Source organism: Vigna angularis, chromosome 8 (assembly GCF_016808095.1).
Source record: "Vigna angularis cultivar LongXiaoDou No.4 chromosome 8, ASM1680809v1, whole genome shotgun sequence".
NCBI classification, from domain to species: domain Eukaryota; kingdom Viridiplantae; phylum Streptophyta; class Magnoliopsida; order Fabales; family Fabaceae; genus Vigna; species Vigna angularis.
The window spans coordinates 32,071,920-32,094,733 of NC_068977.1; the positions used below are offsets into that span (position 1 = coordinate 32,071,920).

At 33.4% G+C, this 22,814-nt stretch overlaps 4 protein-coding genes and 1 long non-coding RNA gene across 8 annotated transcripts; 4 read left to right on the plus strand and 1 right to left on the minus strand.

Moving 5' to 3' along the window:
- On the plus strand, positions 1-2,790 carry LOC108344935 (uncharacterized). The gene is made up of 2 exons (XR_001833598.2): positions 1-481; positions 2,495-2,790. It is a non-coding gene; the product is annotated as an uncharacterized LOC108344935 (long non-coding RNA).
- A 1,565-nt stretch (positions 2,791-4,355) lies between these two features.
- Positions 4,356-8,353, plus strand: LOC108344650 (uncharacterized). Of its 2 annotated transcripts, none has more exons than XM_017583088.2 (7): positions 4,356-4,557; positions 5,329-5,390; positions 6,197-6,321; positions 6,759-6,910; positions 7,442-7,589; positions 7,669-7,828; positions 7,920-8,353. In XM_017583088.2, the coding sequence occupies exons 2-7, from the start codon at positions 5,378-5,380 to the stop codon at positions 8,012-8,014; spliced, it is 693 nt and encodes a 230-aa protein (XP_017438577.1). In that variant the 5' UTR covers positions 4,356-4,557; positions 5,329-5,377; the 3' UTR covers positions 8,015-8,353. The 2 variants fall into 2 exon arrangements, with proteins under 2 accessions (XP_017438577.1, XP_017438579.1); XM_017583090.2 differs by having other exon boundaries at positions 4,376-4,557; positions 5,333-5,390.
- Positions 8,354-10,062: 1,709 nt separating this feature from the next.
- On the plus strand, positions 10,063-13,840 carry LOC108345164 (probable ADP-ribosylation factor GTPase-activating protein AGD15). Of its 3 annotated transcripts, XM_017583745.2 has the most exons (10): positions 10,063-10,436; positions 10,640-10,698; positions 11,316-11,406; positions 11,480-11,534; positions 11,944-12,040; positions 12,155-12,365; positions 12,704-12,884; positions 12,997-13,111; positions 13,461-13,572; positions 13,669-13,840. In XM_017583745.2, coding segments are annotated over exons 1-8 (885 nt in total). In that variant the 5' UTR covers positions 10,063-10,247; the 3' UTR covers positions 12,999-13,111; positions 13,461-13,572; positions 13,669-13,840. The 3 variants fall into 3 exon arrangements, with proteins under 3 accessions (XP_017439234.1, XP_017439233.1, XP_052723136.1); XM_017583744.2 differs by having other exon boundaries at positions 13,461-13,840; XM_052867176.1 differs by having other exon boundaries at positions 13,000-13,111; positions 13,461-13,840.
- A 614-nt stretch (positions 13,841-14,454) lies between these two features.
- On the plus strand, positions 14,455-16,619 carry LOC108345283 (uclacyanin-3). Its single transcript, XM_017583873.2, has 3 exons — positions 14,455-14,759; positions 14,966-15,150; positions 15,944-16,619. The coding sequence occupies exons 2-3, from the start codon at positions 14,970-14,972 to the stop codon at positions 16,426-16,428; spliced, it is 666 nt and encodes a 221-aa protein (XP_017439362.1). The 5' UTR covers positions 14,455-14,759; positions 14,966-14,969; the 3' UTR covers positions 16,429-16,619.
- A 2,256-nt stretch (positions 16,620-18,875) lies between these two features.
- LOC108345049 (uncharacterized) lies at positions 18,876-21,708 on the minus strand. Its single transcript, XM_052867727.1, has 2 exons — positions 19,975-21,708; positions 18,876-19,309 (listed from the first exon to the last, which is right to left on the minus strand). Exon 1 carries the CDS (start codon positions 20,976-20,978, stop codon positions 20,067-20,069), a length of 912 nt encoding a protein of 303 aa, XP_052723687.1. The 5' UTR covers positions 20,979-21,708; the 3' UTR covers positions 18,876-19,309; positions 19,975-20,066.
- Between the last annotated feature and the right edge of the window lie 1,106 nt (positions 21,709-22,814).

Here is a 22,814-nt window from a genome sequence, read left to right on the forward strand (position 1 = left end):
CCTTTTAGCTTAGTGATTGATTTTGATAGTGTATCATTTGCTATGTACCTTCTCCAGTATTTGTTCCTGTTTTCGTCTGCAAACTCCTCCGTTCCCAAATCAGAACCCTAAATTGACAGCATTCTCATATTTTCCAATGGGTTCGAGAGGAGCCACTGTGGTGCTATCGAGAGCAAACAGGATAAGAACGAAGCTTCAGTCTGCGCTGGAAGCCACCGTTTTAGAGGTGGACGACGTGTCGCACCAGCACGCGGGTCATGCTGCCGTGAGGGGAAGTTCCGACAAGGAGACCCACTTCAACGTGAAGATCGTTTCGTCCAAGTTCGAGGGTCAGAGCCTCGTGAAACGACACCGTCTCGTCTATGACCTCCTCGCCGACGAGCTTCAGTCCGGCCTGCACGCCCTCTCCATTGTCGCCAAGACGCCCAACGAAACAAGTTCGTCTAAATGACGCGTTGCGGAAGCTTGAAACTTTTCGGATGTGAGTTTGAAGCTTCTATCTTCCCATTGTTTTGGACTTGTTTGCCCAATCGGGTTCTTCCTGCTGGGTTTTGAATCCTACTGGAAAATTTAGTTGCAAACTGAGTATAGAATAGATCAAGGATTAGGTAGAACCTGTTAGGATTAATTTGTACATGACTGTATATATAAGAAGAAAATGTGAAGGAAAAACTGAAGTAGGAAAATTAATCTGTTTATAAATTTAAATTAATTTAAAACTAGCAGATTATATTATGGTTGAGTTAATTTTTACTCCTAGATAAATTTATTTCATTTTTTTTCTTTATTGGTCAATATATAGAAAATGCTTGGTACCACAACACTAAGCTTCTAAATTTCGGTTACGGTCTATTGGTGATACTTGATATTGTGGGAAATTGCAGAAAAATACATTTAATGTGGCTGCAATTATGATCTCAAAATCCTTGATGTTTGGCTGAAGTAGCTGTTGCTTATAATGTGTTTTGGGTTGTCATGCTGCGACTTTTGCTGTCTTTGTTCGTTATATGTTGCAAAATCAAGGATAGTAATGAGACTGCAACTGGCTGGAACTACGATTAAAATTAGTGGTGACCACTGATTTAATAGCTTTAGCTTGAAATTTAGTAGCATATCTTAGTTTACTTCATTCACCGGTCAAATATGTATCATGTCTGTCAAGATTTGGAGAAATGGTGGTAAATCTTGGCATTTTTTTTCTTTGATGCTTTGATTGCTTTCAATGAGTTTCCACAATTCCATGTGTGGCTGTCAAACCCCGGGTGTTCAAAAATAAATTCGTCTGAGTTTAAGAGCTTACCTCTCCAAATTGCCCTCACTTGTTTCTGGAACAGTTTCTTGATGGAATTGCTCACTAATTGGGTGGGTTTGTTCAAAACCATGAGCTGAAGTCCAATTTCGTGAGTTAATAACTGCTCTGATTTTCAGCAAAGCAATGACGAGTTATGGCTGGACTCAAACGATTAGGGCTCAGCTCTCTTATGTCTCTCTGTTGCTTGATTCTCACGAAACAGAGTTCAGTTTTTGTTCTGTCAAATTGAAAAAACAGAACCATCTTGTGTTGAAGTCATCTCTCCCCTTCTGATGCCTGTCTCTCCTTCTGTGACAAAGTTGCATCTCTCTCTTGGCTGTATTGAAGTTGCCACTTCCTGTGCTATTTGCAATAGGCAAAAGCTCCTTCTTCTGTCACACTGACCCGTTGAGCTCATCCACTTGTATGAGTCTGATTTTGGTCTAATCTTTGCGGTCTTGATCCTGTGTGTGACTTTCATTTCATTATGCCCCGTTGGTAGATATAGTTCTCTGTGGTTTTGTTTCTTTGCTTTGTTGTGAAGTTGAAATATTGAATTATTGTTGTATTAACAGTATTATGTTTATGCATATATGTTATTCGAGGTTTTTTAAAATTATTTTTTAAATTAGGTAAGTCTTACAAATTTAAGATTCAAGTCTATGAAAGCTGAGTTTATAAAGGTTATTTTAGTTTGACACATTTTCTTCTATAATGCCATTGATGGAATCTGACTAAAGCTCCTATGATGAATTAACCTGATGCCATAAAACTTCTTATTCCATCGTTCCAATTCCTGAAGATTAGTTAATTTTTCTTAATAATGTAGAAGAAAGTATAAATCTGAGGAGCTTCTGTCAAACTTTTTGATATTTTTGTCAACGGTTTTTCCAAAAGAAGTGCTTACAGGGTTGTTCTTTGTAACTTCTCACAAACAATAAATATGTAAGGAAAGACATCGGATCAGTGATAACAGTATGACCAAAAGGAGGATGGAAGCTGTCAATCAACCTATTTCTGTAATATTTTTATGCTGATATTAGGCCAAAACATTTAAAAGTCTGTCTGGTTTTCTTCCTACTATTACTTGTTAAATTGCTGTGTGTCACTTCAAAAATTTTGTTTTAAATTTTGAAATGATTAGTGGGACTGATTTATTTGAACTGCTTTTGCTTATTGACTTTTATTTACTTTCCTTTTCAGTTTCATTCAACTTTGCTGGGTGGATGTCTCGGTGGATTTGATTCATAGAAGTATCAACTATAAAGATGGTGGCAACCCCTCCTTTATGATGGAGAATAGGGAAATTGAATTTCGATACTAGGATTTTTAGTGGAAGTGATTGAATGATGGAATAGATAACAATTATAATATGAAATTTTCGCCTTGATTTTGCATATTGACGCACCATCTTTGCCCTAAGCAAGCATGAATACCATATTTGGATTAAATTTTGGACATCACGATTCATTGAAGTAACTTTTTGTTTCTAATCAAAATATAATTGTGTTATCATTGTTGTAATGATGTTATTTGTGGATAAAAGTTTTAGTTAGCATACCTTGTATGGTTAATTTACCTATAAAAAAGTGCTTTTAACCTGAATGATTTTTGGCCGTTGGTTTAAAGAAAACTGTCAACTTGATTTATTCTGAAACTTTGTTGAAATTGTGATAGAAAAGAGAGTTTTCATATAAAAAAATGCATTTGTGATTGTATTAATGGTAAATGAATGTTTAAACACAAACAGTAAAGAAAAATGAGTGGCCTAGCTTTCACTAATTCGTAGTTTAAATTTCTGTGATCATGGTTTATAATCAATTTGGTTTGGCTAGCTTCTCCCTTTCTTAGTATATATAGACAAAAACAATCAGGATAAAATCGCATGTTCATTTTTTTTTTAATCTTGTTCTTGTGTGTGTGTTTAATAATAGCATTTTGTTATTTTTAATAGAACAAAATATATTTTACCCCTCCTTCTTTTCTTTTAATTGATGGGATATAATATACACAATTAATTAGGGTAAAAATATATTTCCAATGTTTTTTAGTCTCTATCTATTTTTATTTAAATTTTATTTCTCTTTTTTATTCATTTAGATTAAACAATGTTAAAGTTTCATACATTCACTAATTTATTTTCATTTCTTTAAAATGGTAAACTATCTATATTTTAATGTTACTTATCTATTTTTTTTCTTTTAACTTTTCTTACGAATAATTATATAATTTATTTGAAATAACTGAAGAAATTTAAAAAATTAAAAATTATATAAATTTTTTAATATTATTTTTATGAAATTAGATATTATTTTAATTACTTGTAAAAATTAAGAAAAAATATAAAACCAGTGGAAACGTGTGTACAACTTTTTCTCAACAAACACTTTATTAAACTATAGAATGATTTTTAATTATTTAAATAAAAATTATTAATAAACTATAGAATAATTTTTGCAAAATGGATTATTATAAAAGTAATATTTTTTAAAAAATTTACTATAGATGATTATTTTATTTTGTAAATATTTTTTATCATACATAATATGTAAATTTAAAAAATTAATTACTAAAAAGATAAAAATGGAAAAAAATTATATACACAAAAAAGAAAAATTACCTTTATTAGTTGTTATAATAAAATTATAAAAATAGTAAAATATAAAGTTATATGTAAAAATTATATACACAAAAAAGAATTACCTTTATTAGTTAGTCTGATAAAATTATAAAAATAGTAAAATATAAAGTTATATGTAAAAATTATATACACAAAAAAGAAAAATTGCATTTATTAGTTAGTCTGATAAAATTATAAAAATAGTAAAATGTAAAGTTATATATACTTTTAAAACTATATATTTCAATATATTTAAAATGTGACACATGAAAATGAAAATGTATTAAGTATAGATATAATATATTTGTTAAAAAAATTATTATTGATTAAATTTAGCAAGAAAATTATAAATCCACTAATGGGTTTTTAATTACGAATAAAACATAAAACAATTTTATAGGTTTTTTTTTATATAGATGAACTGTAATGATATATATTGATTTTTTTTTGTTGTGAGTGATTTTTATCATCACCACTCCATACAGAGTTACAGAAAACCCTTCCTATTCCTAAAGTTTCACTTTGACGGCAGTTTATATTCTCCAGTGAGGCTACTCACAAATCAAATCCTTTGTGCCCTAATTCCTTAAATCGGAACTTCACTCTCCATCGACCCAGTCCTTAATTCCGATCAGCGTCTTTGCAGGTACTTCATCACATCTTTCGTCCATTTTTGAGGGTTTTCTCCAAAAAATAATGATGTGGATCTGTCATTTTGGGGCCGAAATTAGGGAAATTCGGTAAAGTAGCAGTTCTAGAAGCTTCTTTGTTTCTAAACCCTCCAAAATAATTTTTTTTTGCCCTTTTGTTGACTGCAATGTTTGCATGCGTTTATATTTGATTGAACTTTGATGCTAGTGTTTTCCATCTTTGATATGGGTTCAGTTTTTTGAATTTTTTTTTTCAATGGGCCTGTTTTTTCCTTGAAAGAACAAGTTTTTACTTATTGAAAATGCTGCTGCGAGTTCTATATGAGAATTTCAGGATTCTGAATTGATAGGAATTGTGCGACTATATGATTAATGTGTCTTTTACTCTAGTGAATTTTTTAATCTTCACAAATTTTGTCTAAGACTAATTGGTTTACTGTACTCTTTTTGGAATTTTGAAAACCGTGGTGGATTAATTTTTTGATTTATTCATGAGTGTAGAGGTGGTGTTTTGAAATTTAATGAATGTCACGTCGGCAGTGTTATCAGAAAGTTGTATGTCAATGTTGTGACGTTGGAAGACTAATTAATTGAATGAGATTTAAGGTTACAACTGTAAAACTAGTTGTTACTTATGATTTTGATGTGTATCTACAGTTTTACTTTTTTAGTCCATTTTAGGTGGGTTGAGGACGTGATGGACTTTGATTGTTCATTGTTTCCGTTGATTCAATTAAGATATCTAATGATGTTTATTTTTTATGCAGTCAGTTGGTGGGAACTCTGGTATTTTGTTTTATTGAGGAAGTTCAGACAATGGATGATTGGGGTAAATAATATATTGGCTTCACTTTTTGTTTTTACATCCACATAAGTTAGTTTGATGTTAATGTAATGACTGGAATCTTGCTTTCTTTTATTAAATTCTTTAATTATATGGTATGTAAAAAGTTTCATTATTTTCATTCAGTATGTATTAGTCTTTTTTGTACTTTTTACCTTCAGTGTCCAGACATATTTGACGTTTTCTCTTCTCATCATCTTTTTATTGTTATTTTTGAACCTTTCTTCTAAAGGAGGATCAGGATATTAGATTTGTAGGTTTCACAAATTACTAGAGAAAACTATCTATGAATCTGCTTGGTGCTCATATTTTGGTTCATTGTCACTATGTTTTGAATAATTTATAAGGTATGGATGGGATTTGGTTAAGCTATCAATTTGTATCTATGAACTTCGTCATAACAAAAAATGTTTGTAATATTGATTCATGTTTGAATCAGTAAAGATTAAATAAGCCCATTACTTTAACAGTTGGGTTCTATTGTTTTTAATAGTAGTTAAAATGGCTAAACCTATAAGGAAATTCTCAATTGTAAATATGAATTATGAAAACTGTAAGCGAATCACATTACTCAAAGTCAGACACTTCTTACTGATTTTTAAATCTGTCCAACTAAAAATAAAATAAAATGAATTCTTATTTTGGTGGTTCCTAGAAAAGAAGATTCCATCTATTAATCAATTCAGTTCTCTTTTATTTTAATTTCAAACACAATATATGTTTGTGAGTCTGTATATTATGTTTCTTCTACTATCTTTTGTAGCCTGTTAATTTGAGAGTGTTTGTTGCAGAGGATGAGCAAATTGCATCTCTTGATCTTACATTAAAAGATCCAGTTAAAAGCAAATGGGATGATGAGGATGTGGATGATAATGATGTGAAGGAATCATGGGAGGATGAAGACGAACCTGCTCCGGTATGAACAATTGAACATTCCTGTAACAGCAAATGATCGTTTGTGTATGATTGTACTTGTGTGTGATCTGGGAAGTAAGATGGTCATTTCCTATTCCTGTCAAATAACATTCCTGTTGGCGATTAACACACCTTTTATACTACTGCTATGCTATGCCAATGCAACTTCTGTTACTATAGTTATTAGCCAATATGATTTATAATTCATTAGTAATTATTAAGTAAAATGCATATTTTCTAGAGTCTGCCGTTATATTTCTTTTATATTTGTTTATCTGTCCATTGTCTTCTATAGAGGGGGTTGTATAAAACTAAAAAAGTTGCAGGTAGTTTCGTGATTACTTCAGTTTTGATTTGGTATTTCTAATAATTATTCTTCTGTTTTCTCCGTAGTTGTTAATTGCCAGATTTTTTGGTTACTTTGAATAATGTTGTCAGGCACCTGTGGCACCTGCGGCACCTGCTGTAAAACCTACTGAAAAGGCTTCAAAAAAATCCTCTGATAAAGCTGCTGATAAGAAGGGTAAGACAATAGAACCCGTAAAGGAAGAACCATTGGATGCCATGGCTGAAAAACTTCGCCAACAAAGGTATATTGTCTTTTATCCAATTTGATCATTCAGACGTTGTTTTTATGATGTTTGTTATGAGTACACTGACAGGTGTAATTTGCTACTGAACTTCACATGTAAAAGTGTGTAGGTATGGTTAGGAAAATATGATTGTGAACAAGGGAAAATTGTAACAAGGCAGGCCATAACACTGAATTTTCATAGTTGGTTTCAGTTACTCTTAATGCAATTTGGCTTTGTTTGCATGATAAAATGGTCTACTAAATATCACTTAATTGTGTTGTTTAAGTACAATTTCGCTTTGTTAGGGCTATATCTCCTTTGACTTTTACTTAAACTACTTTGTTTAAGTGCAATGATATATAGGTTTACTTTTAGTAGTTGCAGTATTTACATAAAGATATCTAAGGGGTTTGTGTCATCTAGCTCTGATAAAGAAAGTCAGCCACTAATTGGAAGCAAGGCATATTGACTACAACATTTAGAAAAAGGCAGATCACTAACTTAGACAATGCAATTTTATCTAGTTTCCTATTTATTTTATCACAGATTAGTTGAAGAAGCAGATTATAAGTCCACTAAGGAATTGTTTGGTGGGGGAAAAGATGAAAAGAACCTTGACACTTTCATACCGAAATCTGAAAGTGATTTCTTGGAGTATGCAGAGCTCATCTCACACAAGCTTCGTTCTTTTGAGGTCAGTTAAATACTCCTGCTTTCTTCGTTCCTTAAATATGTGTCAAAAGGGCATTCTAATTTGCTTTTCCGAAATGCAGAAAAGTTTTCATTATATTGGCTTGCTGAAGGCAGTAATGAGACTATCAATGACTTCTCTAAAAGGGGCGGATGCCAAAGATATTGCATCTTCAGTAACTGCCATTGCAAATGAGAAGATCAAGGCAGAAAAAGATGCCAATGCTGGTAAAAAGAAGACAGGTAAGTTCATATTTGATGTCCTTTATTTCTTTTCTATTTTTGTTGATTTTGTCTCATTTCATTTGGGTGTTTTCGTTGTTTTATACTGCAGGTGGAAAGAAAAAGCAACTTAATGTTGATAAGCCTGATGAGGATTTTATACCTGCTGATCGATATGATGCTCTGGATGATTATGATTTCATGTGAAAATTTTTTGTCCAGTTCCATTCAGATTCAGTTACGGGATTCAACATAGGACGTTGGGACAAGACCCTTCGGCATACCCTTGTCAAAAGTTAACGAGTGCTGTCCCGTATTTTGTCTTAATAAGAGTGTGCATCAGTGTTTTGTTTTCTCATCGTCAATTTTGTCACCCCGATATACTTGGAAGTTAGTTATATGATTTAATAGAACTTAAAAAGGTTTGAAGATGAACGTGGCAACATTCAACATTACCTTCAACTTGGACATTTAATGTTCTTGAACTGTACGAATAGAACTTGACTTTTTTTGTTGTTAAGGGAACTTGTCATTGTCTTCTGCTAATGTCGGATTTTTCAGCATTGATTTCTTGTTTGATGTGCACTGTAATGATAGAGATGAATATAAAATGCTTAGTCAAGAGAGTGAGCCACCAAATAGATCTTCACAAATATTTAATTAAGTCCTTGTAATTTTATTCAATTTGGGTTTCGGTTAGATGATTTCTGGAGTTTTACTTTTTACGTATTAAGATGATAGTTAGCTTACAACAATCAATCTTTAATAGAAGAGTACAATATCCTTTGAAGGAAAAATATAATGGTAAATGTTTTAATAATGCCATAGTGAAAGTATACCTTTTCCATACTTTTGCATCTATAAAGTTATCAATTTCCTATTCAATCACCTAATTTTCTCGACAACAGTTAGGTTCTCTGTTTTGGTTTTCATAGTAAAATGTAGTAAATCTGAAAGGACAAATCCTTTTAGTCCACTCAAAAACTGAAAAAATCACCATTGACAATCATCCAAATTGCATCAGAAGCAAGACGAGGTTGTGAGCTATCACCCATGGGGAAGTTGGTAAAAGTGTGGAAACTAATCTGTTGAACTATGGTTAAATTTTAAGTTGCTTAGACATTCTTTTAAAGGATTAAGTTATATTTTATTTACATTCAAATTAAAGACATTTTTGGATGATCCCATATTTCTTTTAACAAAAAAGTTTGAACATATTTCACCAACATTTTCTTAAATTATTTTGAATGAGATATTAAAAGGCATAATACTCATTTAAACTCATTCATACACAGATGTATGGTATATAAATTATCTAAAATAAGTTTGTTCTTAATCCACATTTGGATAAAAAAGAATGTTAGACACAGAATTTATGAAATATTTAAATTTTAAACTGCCCCTTAAAAAATGTCTAAATTGGGGTGTTCAACTTTTATATATTGTACACAGAAAAAGTTAACTAAGTTCATCCTTATATTATTCGGGAATTTTAAAGAAGTTTTAAAACTATTCTTTTAATTCAATACTAAATTGAAACAGCTATATATTTTTTTTATTGGAGTTGATTATGTCGACTTGATTGAAACGTCAATAAATTACAATTTATGATAATTTTAATTTTTTTTAAAAGCCAGTTATCATATTATATTATATTATATTATATATATATATATAGAGAGAGAGAGAGTTAGAATGATTATATACTAAAGATAATTTCTAATACATTATCGAATAATTAAAATATCAAAATTTCGTTTTCTATATTTTTAAAAAATAAAATAAAATGCCAAAATAGGTTTGTAATTGTTATAAAGGAGTAAGTCTTTATTTTGATTTTATAATTTCTCTTCTAGTTTCTCTAAAATTAAACAAAAGGTTAAATAACACAAATTAGTGTTATGGTATATCAAAAAACTTCTAATATAATTTTTCTTAAAATTCATAAAATAAATGTCATTCAGTAGTTTTCAAGTGAATATTAAAAATGACCAAAAAAAACAGTGTTACGAAATTTTAAAAAAATTATATTTATTAATATTAGAATAAAAAGTCACTAAGTACAAACAAATATTTCTGATCCTACAAAGGCAAATAAAAAAATATATCGGTCAAAATCAATTCTTTCTAATTTTAATTTTACTAAAAATATAGTTAAGATTTAAAAAAAAAAATCAAGAGAACTTCTCAAACAACGTGGTTGTTATATATAGCAGTCATTGTTGACCTTATATGCATGCCTCTATGGTGGTTTCTATAAGCCACCCAAATTCCAAAGTTGATTATTGGAATCAATCACCAAATCTAGGAACTGATGATTTTAGCATTTAAAGGAACGAACGGAATTGCGTGTTTTCCTCCTTTCAATTCCATCGCAAACCGTATTTCCCTCTGATCTTTTGGAGCCACAAATGAACCAAACCAAACCCCTCATTAAAGCATGAATGATGAGCTGAAAACTGAAGGACACTCTTTTGGGCCATTGTTTCCTCCACCCACTTCCCCTTTCTTCGCTCCCTTTTTCCGTTTGCTCTTCCTTCGCTGTGACACATCAACAAACGGTGAAGGTTTTGCAAACATGAGTGCTAAAGCCTCCGTCTCCAAGGAACTCCATGCCAAGCACACAAAGGTGCAATCTTTTCCCACACCTTTTCATTTTTTCTCAGCCACTTCATCTGGGTGATGATGATGTTGAGTGCTATCAACTATCGACTAATTGGGTTGACGTTGATTTTTTTCTTTATCATAATGTTTTTGACAATGTGTTTTTGTGTATTGGGTCGTGTGAAGCTAGCAACAACTTCTTTTACTTTGTTTTTTGAATGGATGCAGATATTAGAGGCACTTGTTAAGCTACCTGACAACAGGGAATGTGCAGATTGCGGGACAAAGTACGTGCATTATTTCCATAACACATTGTTTATGTTGAGTATATATTTCATGTTTGCTGGAAATTACATAGGCACTTCATGTTGTTTCTGAAAAATTCACATGAGATAAAGTAGTCGAGAGACGTGGAAATAAGGGTATCGTTTCTGAGATTTGTACCTTATTTGCAAGATAGAAGACCCCTAAGTCATTGCTTTTTAAACAATTAGCACCTGTGATGACTTGATTAAAAAAATACACAATGCAATGTGTTAAGGAATTAGCGGGATGAGAAAAATCTCTGATGGTACAAAAATAGTTAAGGAAATACCATAGAAGGGGTATTGAGTGAAAATCCAAGAAACTATCGGAGTGGCAGTGTAGTTTGCTAATCTTCAACTATAGTAAGTCTCTTTTGGGGAGGGGGGGGAGTATTAAACAATTTTGGGTACTTGTGTTATATGCACTTGTGTTATATCCAAAAGTATTTGTGTTTGTGCTTAGTTCAAAGTTTTCCTTTTTATTCACTTTGTTCATATCCTTTGATTTTGGGACCAACTTGGGTTTTAGCACTGATTATTTACTTTGAAATTGATTAGGTTTCTTTCATGGTTTTTAAGAATATATTTTAATATTTCAGGGCACCTCGATGGGCAAGTGTGAACTTAGGAATATTCATTTGCCTGCAATGTTCAGGAATTCACCGGAGTCTTGGAGTACATATATCACAGGTTTATATACATCTCTTTTTCTGTTTCAGTGTTCAAATCGACAATTGGCTAAGCCTTCTGATTTTGCTGCTAGGTGCGATCCACAACTTTGGATACTTGGTTGCCCGATCAAGTTTCTTTTATGCAATGTAAGAAACTACAAAATTTGGTTCTATATTTCTGAGTGAAATTCTTTTTTAAGCATATTATGAGATAGTAAATAGTTAGATACTGTGAGTAACTCGGTTGCCTTTTCAGAACAAGGGAATTAACTAGTTATGTCAGAAAGGTTAGACGTTGGTCTGTCAAAATTGTATTAGTAAATCATGTAAGTGGTATGGAACATTCCATATATATGTATGCAGATATATCATTTATATTAGATTAGGTAATATCCATTTAATTTGTTGGTGAAACTAGATACTCAGAGAAGATAGGATAATTGTTAGAAAAAAATACTGGGCTCTTGAATTCTCTTGCAGCTGAATTCATTTAGTACTTTGGTTGTCTGCAGAATGTGTACCTAGCTCATCTATTGATTTGTTGTATATTATGCAGTAATGGGTAATGCGAGGTCAAATAAGCACTGGGAGGCAGAGTTACCACCAAATTTTGACAGAAATGGATATGGAATCGAGAGATTTATTCGTTCGAAGTGAGTTCAAGCTTTTAAGGAATTATTGTGAACAACATTGCTTGTTTGCATAAGCTTAAATTTCCATCTAATTTACCATATTTTGATGCTGTCAACTTGCTTAAAATCTTCCAGGTATGTGGAGAAAAGATGGGCTTCAAAGGGTGAACTACTACCAGCTTCAAAGTCAGCTGAAATAATCTTTAACCGGAATGAGTCACCAGCTGCTGGGGCCAAGAGTGCTATTCAGAAGAATAGGAGATTGTCTCTTGAGGAAAGCATTTTTGTGAAACATATGAACCATGTTCCGCCTCCGATAAGATCTCCGACACCAGGATCTCAGGAGGTATTCATGTTTAATCTCAAGTTCAATCCTTGATAAAGAATTTTCTTGTACTGATACCTATACATTGGATCTTTTAAAGAACTAATCACATGCAATTTTGTTGAGAAGGTAAGGGAGACTTTTATATGGTTTACCCTGCATATGGGTGGCCATTTACACTTTACCTAGTTTACTATTAGATACTGTGATCAAAATGATATCTTATTGAATTCAATGTCCTCTTTGTGAAATATTTTTTTCCATAATATTCTCTTAGTGCTCTACTCAAAAGATTTGTTTGCCTCCCAATATTTACTACATCACAAAAAGCCGATAAAAGTTTATCTTTTGTAATTCAGCTGTCTCCTGATTTGAAAAACAAGCTTTCACCTCTACCAGTAAGGAGGCCATCTGCATCATTTGATTTTGACAACTCCAGAATGAAGAACAATGGTACTGTTGACCATTTTGGCTTGTTTTCCGCCCCTAATGCTAAACAGGAATTCTCAACTACACCTCCTAGCTGGATAACGTTTGATTGTAAGACGGAAATACTTTTATTGCACATTTTTTGTTCAATATCCTGGCACACTTCGTATTGGAACTAATAAGATGGATTATAAAATTATTAAATCAATATTCATGTTTGCAGGAGAAGGCTTATGAGGTATGTTTGTAGATTGTTGAGCTAGCTCTTTGTGTAGATGCCACAGCATTGTAGTTGAAGGTCTTGTAATGTTGCATGAACTTTGAGCTGCATTGATCTGGTGTGTACTTCTCTTTTCCAACTATTACAATGTTGATTTGATGTTTTTCTTTGTTTTCATTCTCAGATGATCCTTATATTTTTATATATTTTACTGAAATCATGAGATTTGTCATGGTCTGTGTCTGTAGAACTGCCTGAAATAGTTGAACTGAGCTCAAAGTGCATCTTTATACAATACAATGCTTCCATCATTTGAGATAACCAGTTTTGCATGTTGATAAACATTTGAGATAACCATGCTTCCAACTTTCTTAGTTTTAGTGCAAGAGATTGGTCTCACGTGCATAATTTGATACATGGCTTATATCTTGAAAACAATTTATATTGAAGATTATGTTTCCTCACAGGTTTGATAACAACGTTTGCAATCAAACACACTGCAGCAGGATATAAATTCTGTGCACGTTTGCACTACTTTGGTGTTGATGTATCACACAGCCTATGGTCGTTCATAAAATGGTTTGATCAGTACTGTAGTTTCTGTCACTTTTTCCTTACAGCCATTGATTGAGGTTATGAAAAGACCGAAGTAAATAACAGTTCTTTTCTTATCAGTGTCAGTTCCAGAGTCTGTGACCGGAGATGCTGTCATATGCCCCAGCCTAATTTTGGTCTTTTCTAGTGCACCCTTTTCTTTAATTCATCAGTGAACATACATAGCAATCTTAACTTTCTTCATTGGATTCTGGGTTGCTTATCAATGGTTCATATGGCCAGAAGCTTTATCTTAGTTGCCTTGAAACTGAAAATCTTGCAGTGCCATTACCGTGCAGGCTATAATCTTTCTAAGCAGGTAAGGAAATATAATGGTTTAACAATAGTTAAAATTACATTAGTTTAAATAGCTTTATAATAAGTGGTGAATAATAATTTTATAATTACCATACACATAATGTTTCATATTGATTGTGTCTTTCTTGACTCTGAATAGATAACAAATATACAACTTTTCGTTGCTTGGACTGAATTGTATTAGTTATTCAAAAAAATTGATAATATAATAAATGGAAGATAAAATCATAATATTTACTATGGTCTCTTTTAAACGTAAAAAATACAATTGAAAAAGTTTTTCTATTTACTAATTACATATTATAACTTTCTTAAAAAAAAATCACAATTTTAGTTAAAGTTTTCGGCTTAGAAAGGTGGTATGATCGTGAGCAATTGGTAATAGAAGAACCTAATTTTTAAAGCGTGAATATTAACGTCGTAATAAATAAGCCTTTAATATGGTGAAAATAATTTAATGATATTTTAAAAAATCAAAGCTGAATAAAATATCTAATATAAATAAAAAATAGGTAACTTTTTCTCCCTTTACATATTTCCATCACAACATAAAAATATATCAATGGGTGCAAAATCGTCACGGTGAGGCTGCTCGCATTGTAGTTTGCCCTCCGCAAAATCAAAATCTGTGAGTATGAACCTCTCTATCTCTCTTAACGTATAAAGGCGGGAAACACAGAATTTCTCCCTCGGCTATCAAACTCACCACCGCAATACGTAGCTTCAGACTCTACCGCACTCTCTCTCCCTCCGCACTCTTCTTCAATGCTTTCAGAAATTCACTTTCTAAATTTGCGGTAGCTTCAATTTCTTCTGTTGAGAGGCCATCTCCTCTTTGTGCGAAGCTCAACTCGGTATGCCTCGTATTTTCTCTTTCGTTCGCCTCAGAAATTGAACTCGCGTATTAATAACTTCTTAGTTGTCACATTAATTAAGTTTCAGATTTCGATTGTTGACAACTGCATCCAGCGTTTTCAGAGCTAGACTTCCAATTCTGTATTGCGCAATTCTATTGTCAGTTAGTTAGCTCTGAGTTTTCCTTTTCTTGTTTGATTCCAAGAAAAATGGAGAAACTCAGGCCAGCGTGGGCTGTCAAGGCAATCATCGTCATCCTTTTCACTTCGATTCTTTTCCGATGCGTCTGCGGCGAGAATCATACCGTCGGCGGAGCCTCAGGCTGGGATCTCCGTTCCAACATCCAGGCCTGGTCGTCTACGACGACGTTTAATATCGGAGACGATCTCGGTACGTATCCATATGTATGTTCATCTTCATTAATCCATGCCAGCGTGCACCACACACACACATACATATATATCTTCATCTTAATTAATCCATTCATGTATGCACGCACGCACGAAAGCATTTATCTCTTACGAGAAAATAATTTCTGCCAAGCATAACGTGTTCTGCAAACCTTCGAGTTTCAGATGGTTTAAATCTATCAGGTGTAATGTAATTAACAGCAGAGTAATAGTTAATTAGTTTAAGTTCTATTTTGAATGTTTTTTATCAGAATCGTTGAAAACAAACACGTTTTCTTGTGTACGTTTTCGTTTATCTGGAAGCTAGTTTAGCGAAGTGAAACGAAAACGAAGACGCAGCCAAGGGCATTTTCGGCATAACGGATTATATATTTTTTTATTAATGGTTTAATTAAAATTTATTTTGCTCTTTATTTTTCTAATACAATTTTGATTTATTTTTCAGATTTTTATCTTTACATTTTAGAATATGTTTTTATCTAATTCTTCATTTTTTTGTGTATTTTTTAAGTTTTTATTACTTAAATTATTTTTGTGGTATTTTCAATACATATGTGAGATTTAAAGTTTAATTACACAAAAAGTAAAAATAAAACTTATATGAGATTAATGATTCAGTTTATGAATCTTGAAAATAAGGAAATAAATTCAGAAAGAAAAAATAGAGAAACAAAAATGATATTTTAAAATATCAAAGCTGAACAGAATTTGAAATAATATTAAACTGTGAGCAAACTAAAATAATAAAAGTTTTGGTGTGGTTTGGTTGGCAGTATTCTCGTACACGCCAGTTCACGATGTGGTGGAGGTAAACCAACTAGGTTACGACACGTGTACGATAACCAACGCCCTTGCCACGTATGATAATGGAGAAACCGTGATTCACTTAGGCGGAGCGGGAACACGATACTTCGTGTGTGGCAGAATGGGCCACTGTCAACAGGGCCTTAAACTCCAGGTCCAAGTTCTAGCCCAGTCCAACAACGGAAGCAACGACGATCAAAACCAAGGCCCCGGCAGCACCACCTCTTCTCCTCCGCCTCCTTCTCCTCCGCAGCCTCGTTCCCCTCCTCGGCCTCCTTCTCCCCCGCCTCACGGTGTCGAACAACCTCCTGCAGATGAGCCCTCACCCTGCGACTGTTCCGGTGCAGACGAGCGTTTTGGGGTGGTGCCGTTAATTACGCTCGTAATCGTGCTCGCTTTCGCCCGCGCTCCTTCTTCGCTTTTCCACGCCTCCGTTTTCATCTCATGCGTTTAAATTGCTAGCTTGCTGCATTTTAGTTTTACCTCGGCCTATTGCTCAGGGCATATATGAATGTGTCGGTTTGAAATTGAATAATGAGTATGCTTTGTGCGGATTCAATGTGAATATTTCTCGGGATGCATGGTATGTACTTTCCTTTCTTGTAAAGTACTAGTTGCAGCTCTGCATGCATATTCAAACTGAATATTTTCTGTGGTTATAAATTTGTTTTTTCACTTGGTTAATGTTCTGTCTGTGAATAATAAAACGGGATGTATGTAAATTAGATAAGTAAAAAAGGGTTTTGAAAATTGACGTCATCTTTAATTCCAACAATAGTGAAATTATTAATTACTGATTACATTAATTAATCTTAGTTATGTTAATACACACGCATATATATCATATTTTATATAATTTAACAATTTATAATAAATTTAAAAGTTATAGAATAAAATTTTAATTTGTAAATTAATAAAATTTATGATAACGTAATTTTAATATTTAAAATACATTTTTCATTAACTATACATATTCATTAAGAAAAAAGGAACAGAATAACTCGATAAACAAAATTTTAAAAATATAAAATATAAAATTTTGGATTTAGTTAACTAGGTCCCTAGATTTTTAATTGCATTTCCTATCTCAATGACGAAGGTGACTATTACTAATGCTATATCAACATGTATTATTAGAGACAATATGTATTATTAGAAGCTGGGAAATGTTATTTTCTTTCCACAATCTTTGAAAGGTCTTTAACAAAAACTGAACCTTGCTAATCCAAGGCCAAACTGTTGTGGGTTGGGCCTTTAACACCAGCAATTTCTTATCGCTTTTGTCTACAAGATGCCAAGGCATTCGTGTTGCGTGATGATCGGGCGGCGTCCATATTACCATATTGCTTAGCCCTTTAGAATACCATCATTAAATTCCAAACCCAGCAAAAAGGAAGGTTGAAGTTTCAAATAATTGACGACGATGATAATGCTGATTGTTTGTAATTAAATTGTCATAGGTACTGATATTTAGACTTTGTATGAATACATGGATGGTGTCCTCGTGGACCTACAGAAGGAATAATAGTAGCCGCTAGAAGTTACAAGTCTACATCAGGGCCATTTTTGAGTGCTGCTTCTTCAAGCTAAATGCAAATTAGCAGCTTTCAATACATTCTTAATCTACGGCCATTTCTTTTGTAAACTAAAATTAGTTTATTCATAGATTCATTTTAAGTAAGATATATATTTATTTCTTCTTGTGAATATGTTTGTCCAGATTCTTCTCTGGGTCCACAGCTTCCTTGTGCCATGACAACGTGTACAAGGATTTTCTTGGTGGTTTCCATTAGTGGCTAATGAGAAAAGGACCAGTCTTTGATAATGGCGAACAGTGGGTCTTATTCTTAGGTCCTGTAGTTTATACCCTCTTCGTAATCAATATTTACACATAATTATTACCATAAGCAGCGGTTATGCATTGTCACACCCGTCAGTAGTGCCAGTCACTGATAATTCAAATTTCTACAAGAAGAAAATAACCCTACCTGTTGAATTATACTTGACCACTTTGATGGCAGCAGAATTCATTGACAAAAGTAGAAAGCGTCAAAATAGAAGGAGAAGGCAGTATTATAATAAAAAACTGAACTTTCCCAAATGAAGCTAAAGGTATTTTGCAGGCAGAAGATGGGGGTCCGTGTCTGTGGTTTGGTTTGGTTTCTCACAAATAAAAGACTCTCACAACTTGGATCCACTTACATTTTCAATTGTACAAAGGTCCTACTTCTTTATGAAGTTCTGCACTTATACTTCATGACACAACAATAGACATGGGGCTCTTTCTGCTTCAATTTTCACTGGCATGTAAGGGGGCAACGTGCTTTCCGACCTAAGGGTGTCATAATTAAAATGAAGGCTTAAAGAAACAGCAAGTCCCACTAGATCTATAATGATCTATTCCATGCTGACAGATACTCACCATGTGCTTCCGTTCACCAAGTTTACTGCCATAATCCCATAATTTCATCCAAAACTAATTGTGCTTTTGTAGACTTTGACAGCATAACCAATCTGCTTAAGCCAACTTATCTCCATTGATGGTCACATGCAACCATGCACAGTTGAAAGGACAACTCACTCCTCACACTACATTCAATTTATCTTCTTTCATGTACTTCAATCCATGTACCCAAAAGAAAAATTAATAAAATAAAAGGCTCAGTTCCTTTCTTGCCCTATAATACGCCAAAGGGTCTGGTCTACCTATGTACACGAGCTGCTATATATCAACTCCTTGCATGATGAGTACGGTTGTCACTTGTTAATGTTAGGTGTATATGATTTGGTTCAAATGGTATGTATCCAAGTTTGTTCCCCATTCCTTCTGTGTCGGTTCTCTTGTAATTATAAAAGTAAAAAGGGACAACCATTCAGCAAATAGAATCTACGACGTAGCCTTTTTATTTTTTAAAACCATGTTTATTCATCTGCCAAACTCAAACCCACTTTGATCCAACTCCACTCAGACCAACATAGTACTTTTTCGCTCACCAAGCATTTTGAAGCTGGATTAATTGGTAAATTATTAAGTCTGCATAAAATAGCAGAAATTGTACATTCGATATTAAACAATCGCCTCATAGTGCTACCTAGGTCCAAACTACATAATCAATACAAACATTAGATGATATGAGAAAAACTAAACTTCTGAATAGTTTAGTAGAACATGTAGAGCAAAGATCTGGAGCAAAGAAAGAGCACAACAGATTGGGAGAAACCAACTTATGCCCACCATGTCACAAGAAACTTGACAAGGGAAAAAGTACACCATGTCTGATACTTGTCTTGGCTTCTTCACAGTCTCAGCAGCAAAAATATGTACACAGCAAGTCCTGCCAATGGAGAAGAAAGAGTCAACATACGGAAACCGACAATTCGAACTTGTATGTGGGATTTTTTTATATATATTACGTACTAATAATGTGGATTATAATTTTCCTACTCTTCAATCAAGTGTTTGGTAGGTGGAACAGTCTAATCAAAGCTAGATTCATTTAATTTCTCCAACCACTACTTATGTTTCGCCATGTGTTGAATGCCTAATGCTTCAAGAATATAATTAGATGCATAGATATATGCACCATAGAATGGCAGTGTCACTTTTTCAGTCACAAAAATACATATATTTGAGTATATAAGAAGCTCTACATAGTCCTTCCTGAGGTCATACCTCGTAGGAAAAAGGATAAAAAGTTCAACAGACATTTATGTTTAATTTAGGTATAAAAAGATTCCATACGAAAGTGCTGTATTTAACTACTATTGCTAATCCAAACACTAATATGTGAACAGTTGTCATCTAGCATATGACAAGACTAACCGTTCTACAAGCATAAGTGGTTTGGCGAAAAATTACTGAAGGGCTTAATAACAACAAATATGTTACATATACATATGATTACACACATATCCGACAGTGAAATTCTGCATAACACATGGAATTAGTAATGTGCTGCCGAATGCAGTGAGAACTTAAATAAGCATATGTGATAAGTACCTTCAAAATGGTCAACAAAGTTCCATAGATTCTCATCACTTGGCTAAATTTTCACTGTGACTGGTGAAAAAGAAAGAGAATAGCTAGCCACATCAGACACGGCGATTTACCATTTCCTTGAAACGCTGGATAGATTCCAGCCTCTGCAACTTCATTTGATGGTTGAATTTCTTAATGAAAGCTTCTGCCCTGCGATTCAGTTCCTCTAGACTCATGGATTTTTCCCTTCTCAAGGAAGCTCTATCGTTGAAAGTGTCTGACTTTTTGAGCTCCTTCTGAGCCCAAGCCACAGGGTCGTCATCATCATCACCCTCTCCATTGCGACGAAATGGCTCTGCCTTGGCAATCCTTGCGCCCCATGTGTCGCTCTTCTTCAGCTGTGGCCTCATCGTTTCCCCCTGCCCCTCCATGATAGCCTTCCACGTGGCTTCCAGCGTGTCATCACCACCGGAATCCGGCAATAGATAATCATTGGTGCAATTTTCTAGCAAAGGGTGGAGCACGATTCTGTCATAGGAAAAATCATTCTCTTCAAGCACCTTTTGCTCTTGCTCTTGCTTTTGCTCTAGCTCTTGTTCTTCTTCAACCTCCTTTTCTTCTTCCTTGGGTTCATTTGTTTGGCTCTCTGGCTCGGTTGGGTGGCTGGCAGTGTCTGAAATGGTGGTTGCGTGCTTGGGATCAGAGGATGCAGAAGAATCAGAGAAGGGTTTGGGGTGGCTATTGCTTTTGGGGTGGAAGTTGGAGGAAGCTGCAATGATGACGATGATGAAGTTGACAATGATGTAAAGGAATGGGAGTGTTAGCCGGCTTCTAACTGAGACCCAAAACTGAGGAAGAGTGGAGAGAAGAAGGTGGAATGTGTATGGGACTACTGCCACTTTAAACAAAACAAGAGTGGAGACAACCCCCATGGACATGAGCACAAGCTTTGCAGCCCACATGGCTGTTTCAAATCTGTTTGACTTGAGAGAAGATGGTTTTTGAAAAAGATCCATCGCTGACATGTTGCAGGCAGCACTACTAATAATCACTCTTCACAACAACACGCAGATTCAAAGAAACAAGGCAAAAGAAAGGACCCTTCTGCTTAGAAAAAAAAATGAGAAGAATAAGACCCAGAAGTAAAAACTTCTAGGTGGGTGGGGGAATTTACCAACTAGTACATAGACATAAACAAGCACCAGTTCTTCAGAGGAAAAACAAAAGAAAGGAGCTTTTCTGAAACTGAGGTTTGTGTATGGAAACCAAATTCTGAAAGTTTTTCATCACGGAGAGGAAGCAAGATTTGTGGTGAATGACTGCAGATCCTTGAAAGGTGATGAAACAGAAGAGAAAGAAACAGAAAGAAAAAAGAAAAACTGAAGACAATGTATTGAGACGAAGCTGGCCAGAACTTGAGTCCACTCTAGTCTCTAGAGTACAGAGAAAGAAAGAAGGCTTTTAAAGAAAGAGAGCTTTCAAATTTCACTGTTTCAGGTGCTGTAGTTAGCAGCAGAACCAACAAAAATTCCATCAGTACTGGGTAGGCAGGGTGGTCATAGAGTGGTAGAGGACCACATGAATGAACCAAGCTGAGATTTTAAATGAACACCATCTATCTATGAATTCCCAACCATTTTTCATTCCCAACCAAATACACTGTCTGATGAATTCCCCACCGTCAGATTCTTCAAAAACAGTGAAAAGGGTATGAGAAAGATGATAACTTTTGCACTCTCACCTTCACTCATTGCTATATAGGAGGTGCCAGAGATAGAATAGAACCACCTAAACTTTAACTATTGTTTTATGAAAAAAAACAAAATGTTTGGATATATTTTCAGATTTGAAAAGTCAAGAAAAAGTAAAGGGTTGAATTTGGGTGGAAATGGTACATTTAGTATTAGTTAATTAACCATAATTAGGTTAGTTGTTAGCAAGGTTTATTTTATTTTAAGAAATGTAAGCAATATTTGAAGGTAAATTAAGTAATCTGAATTAAAGTGGTAGCTGCCTTGAGCGGCGGTGGCCACAATTTGCGGAGGTGGTGATTACAACTTTTGGCACCACTCAGATAAAGCTCCTCAACTAACCATAACACTACATGCTGCATGTTTACATCACAAATTATTACCTTAATTTTAATCATTATATCTACAATTTCTAAAAAATTTAATTGTTACAAAATTAATATAGTTGATATAAAAATTATAGATTAATTATGTGTTTCGTTTTCAAATATTTTTTGAAATTACGTTTTAACTCTAAAGTATTTTTAGAAATAGTATAAATTATAATCTCTAACAAATAATATGTAAATAACATACCAAGTTTCAGTGTGATTATAATATAACATCGAAAATATCATTTATTAAAAAAATTATATTATTTTCATTAAGTAAAACGATGAATGAGTAGGTTTAGGAACCAAACACAATTTTTAAAAGTATTTAGAAAAAACATATTTACTCCAAAAATTAATTATATTATATACTTATTTATGATGATATTAATAATTCTTCAACATGCATTTCTTATATTTATTTCGAAAATTTGCTTTATATCCACGTTAAAGTACCCTCTATCTGTGCCAATTTATTGCTAGAAATAGATTGGTTGAATTTTATTATTTTCTAAAAGAATAAAAGTTGAATTACTTTATCCTAACAATATATTAAAAAAAATAAAACAGTCAAATCATTCTTAAATTTTGATATTTTAATATGTTTCGTGCAAACGCAATCTTAGCATTCTTATCTTTTGAACTTTTCCAAAAAAGAAATACAATAATAAATATTTGTGAAAAAAACTGTTAGCTAATTATTATTATTATTACTTAAACTCAACATTCCACTTGGTAA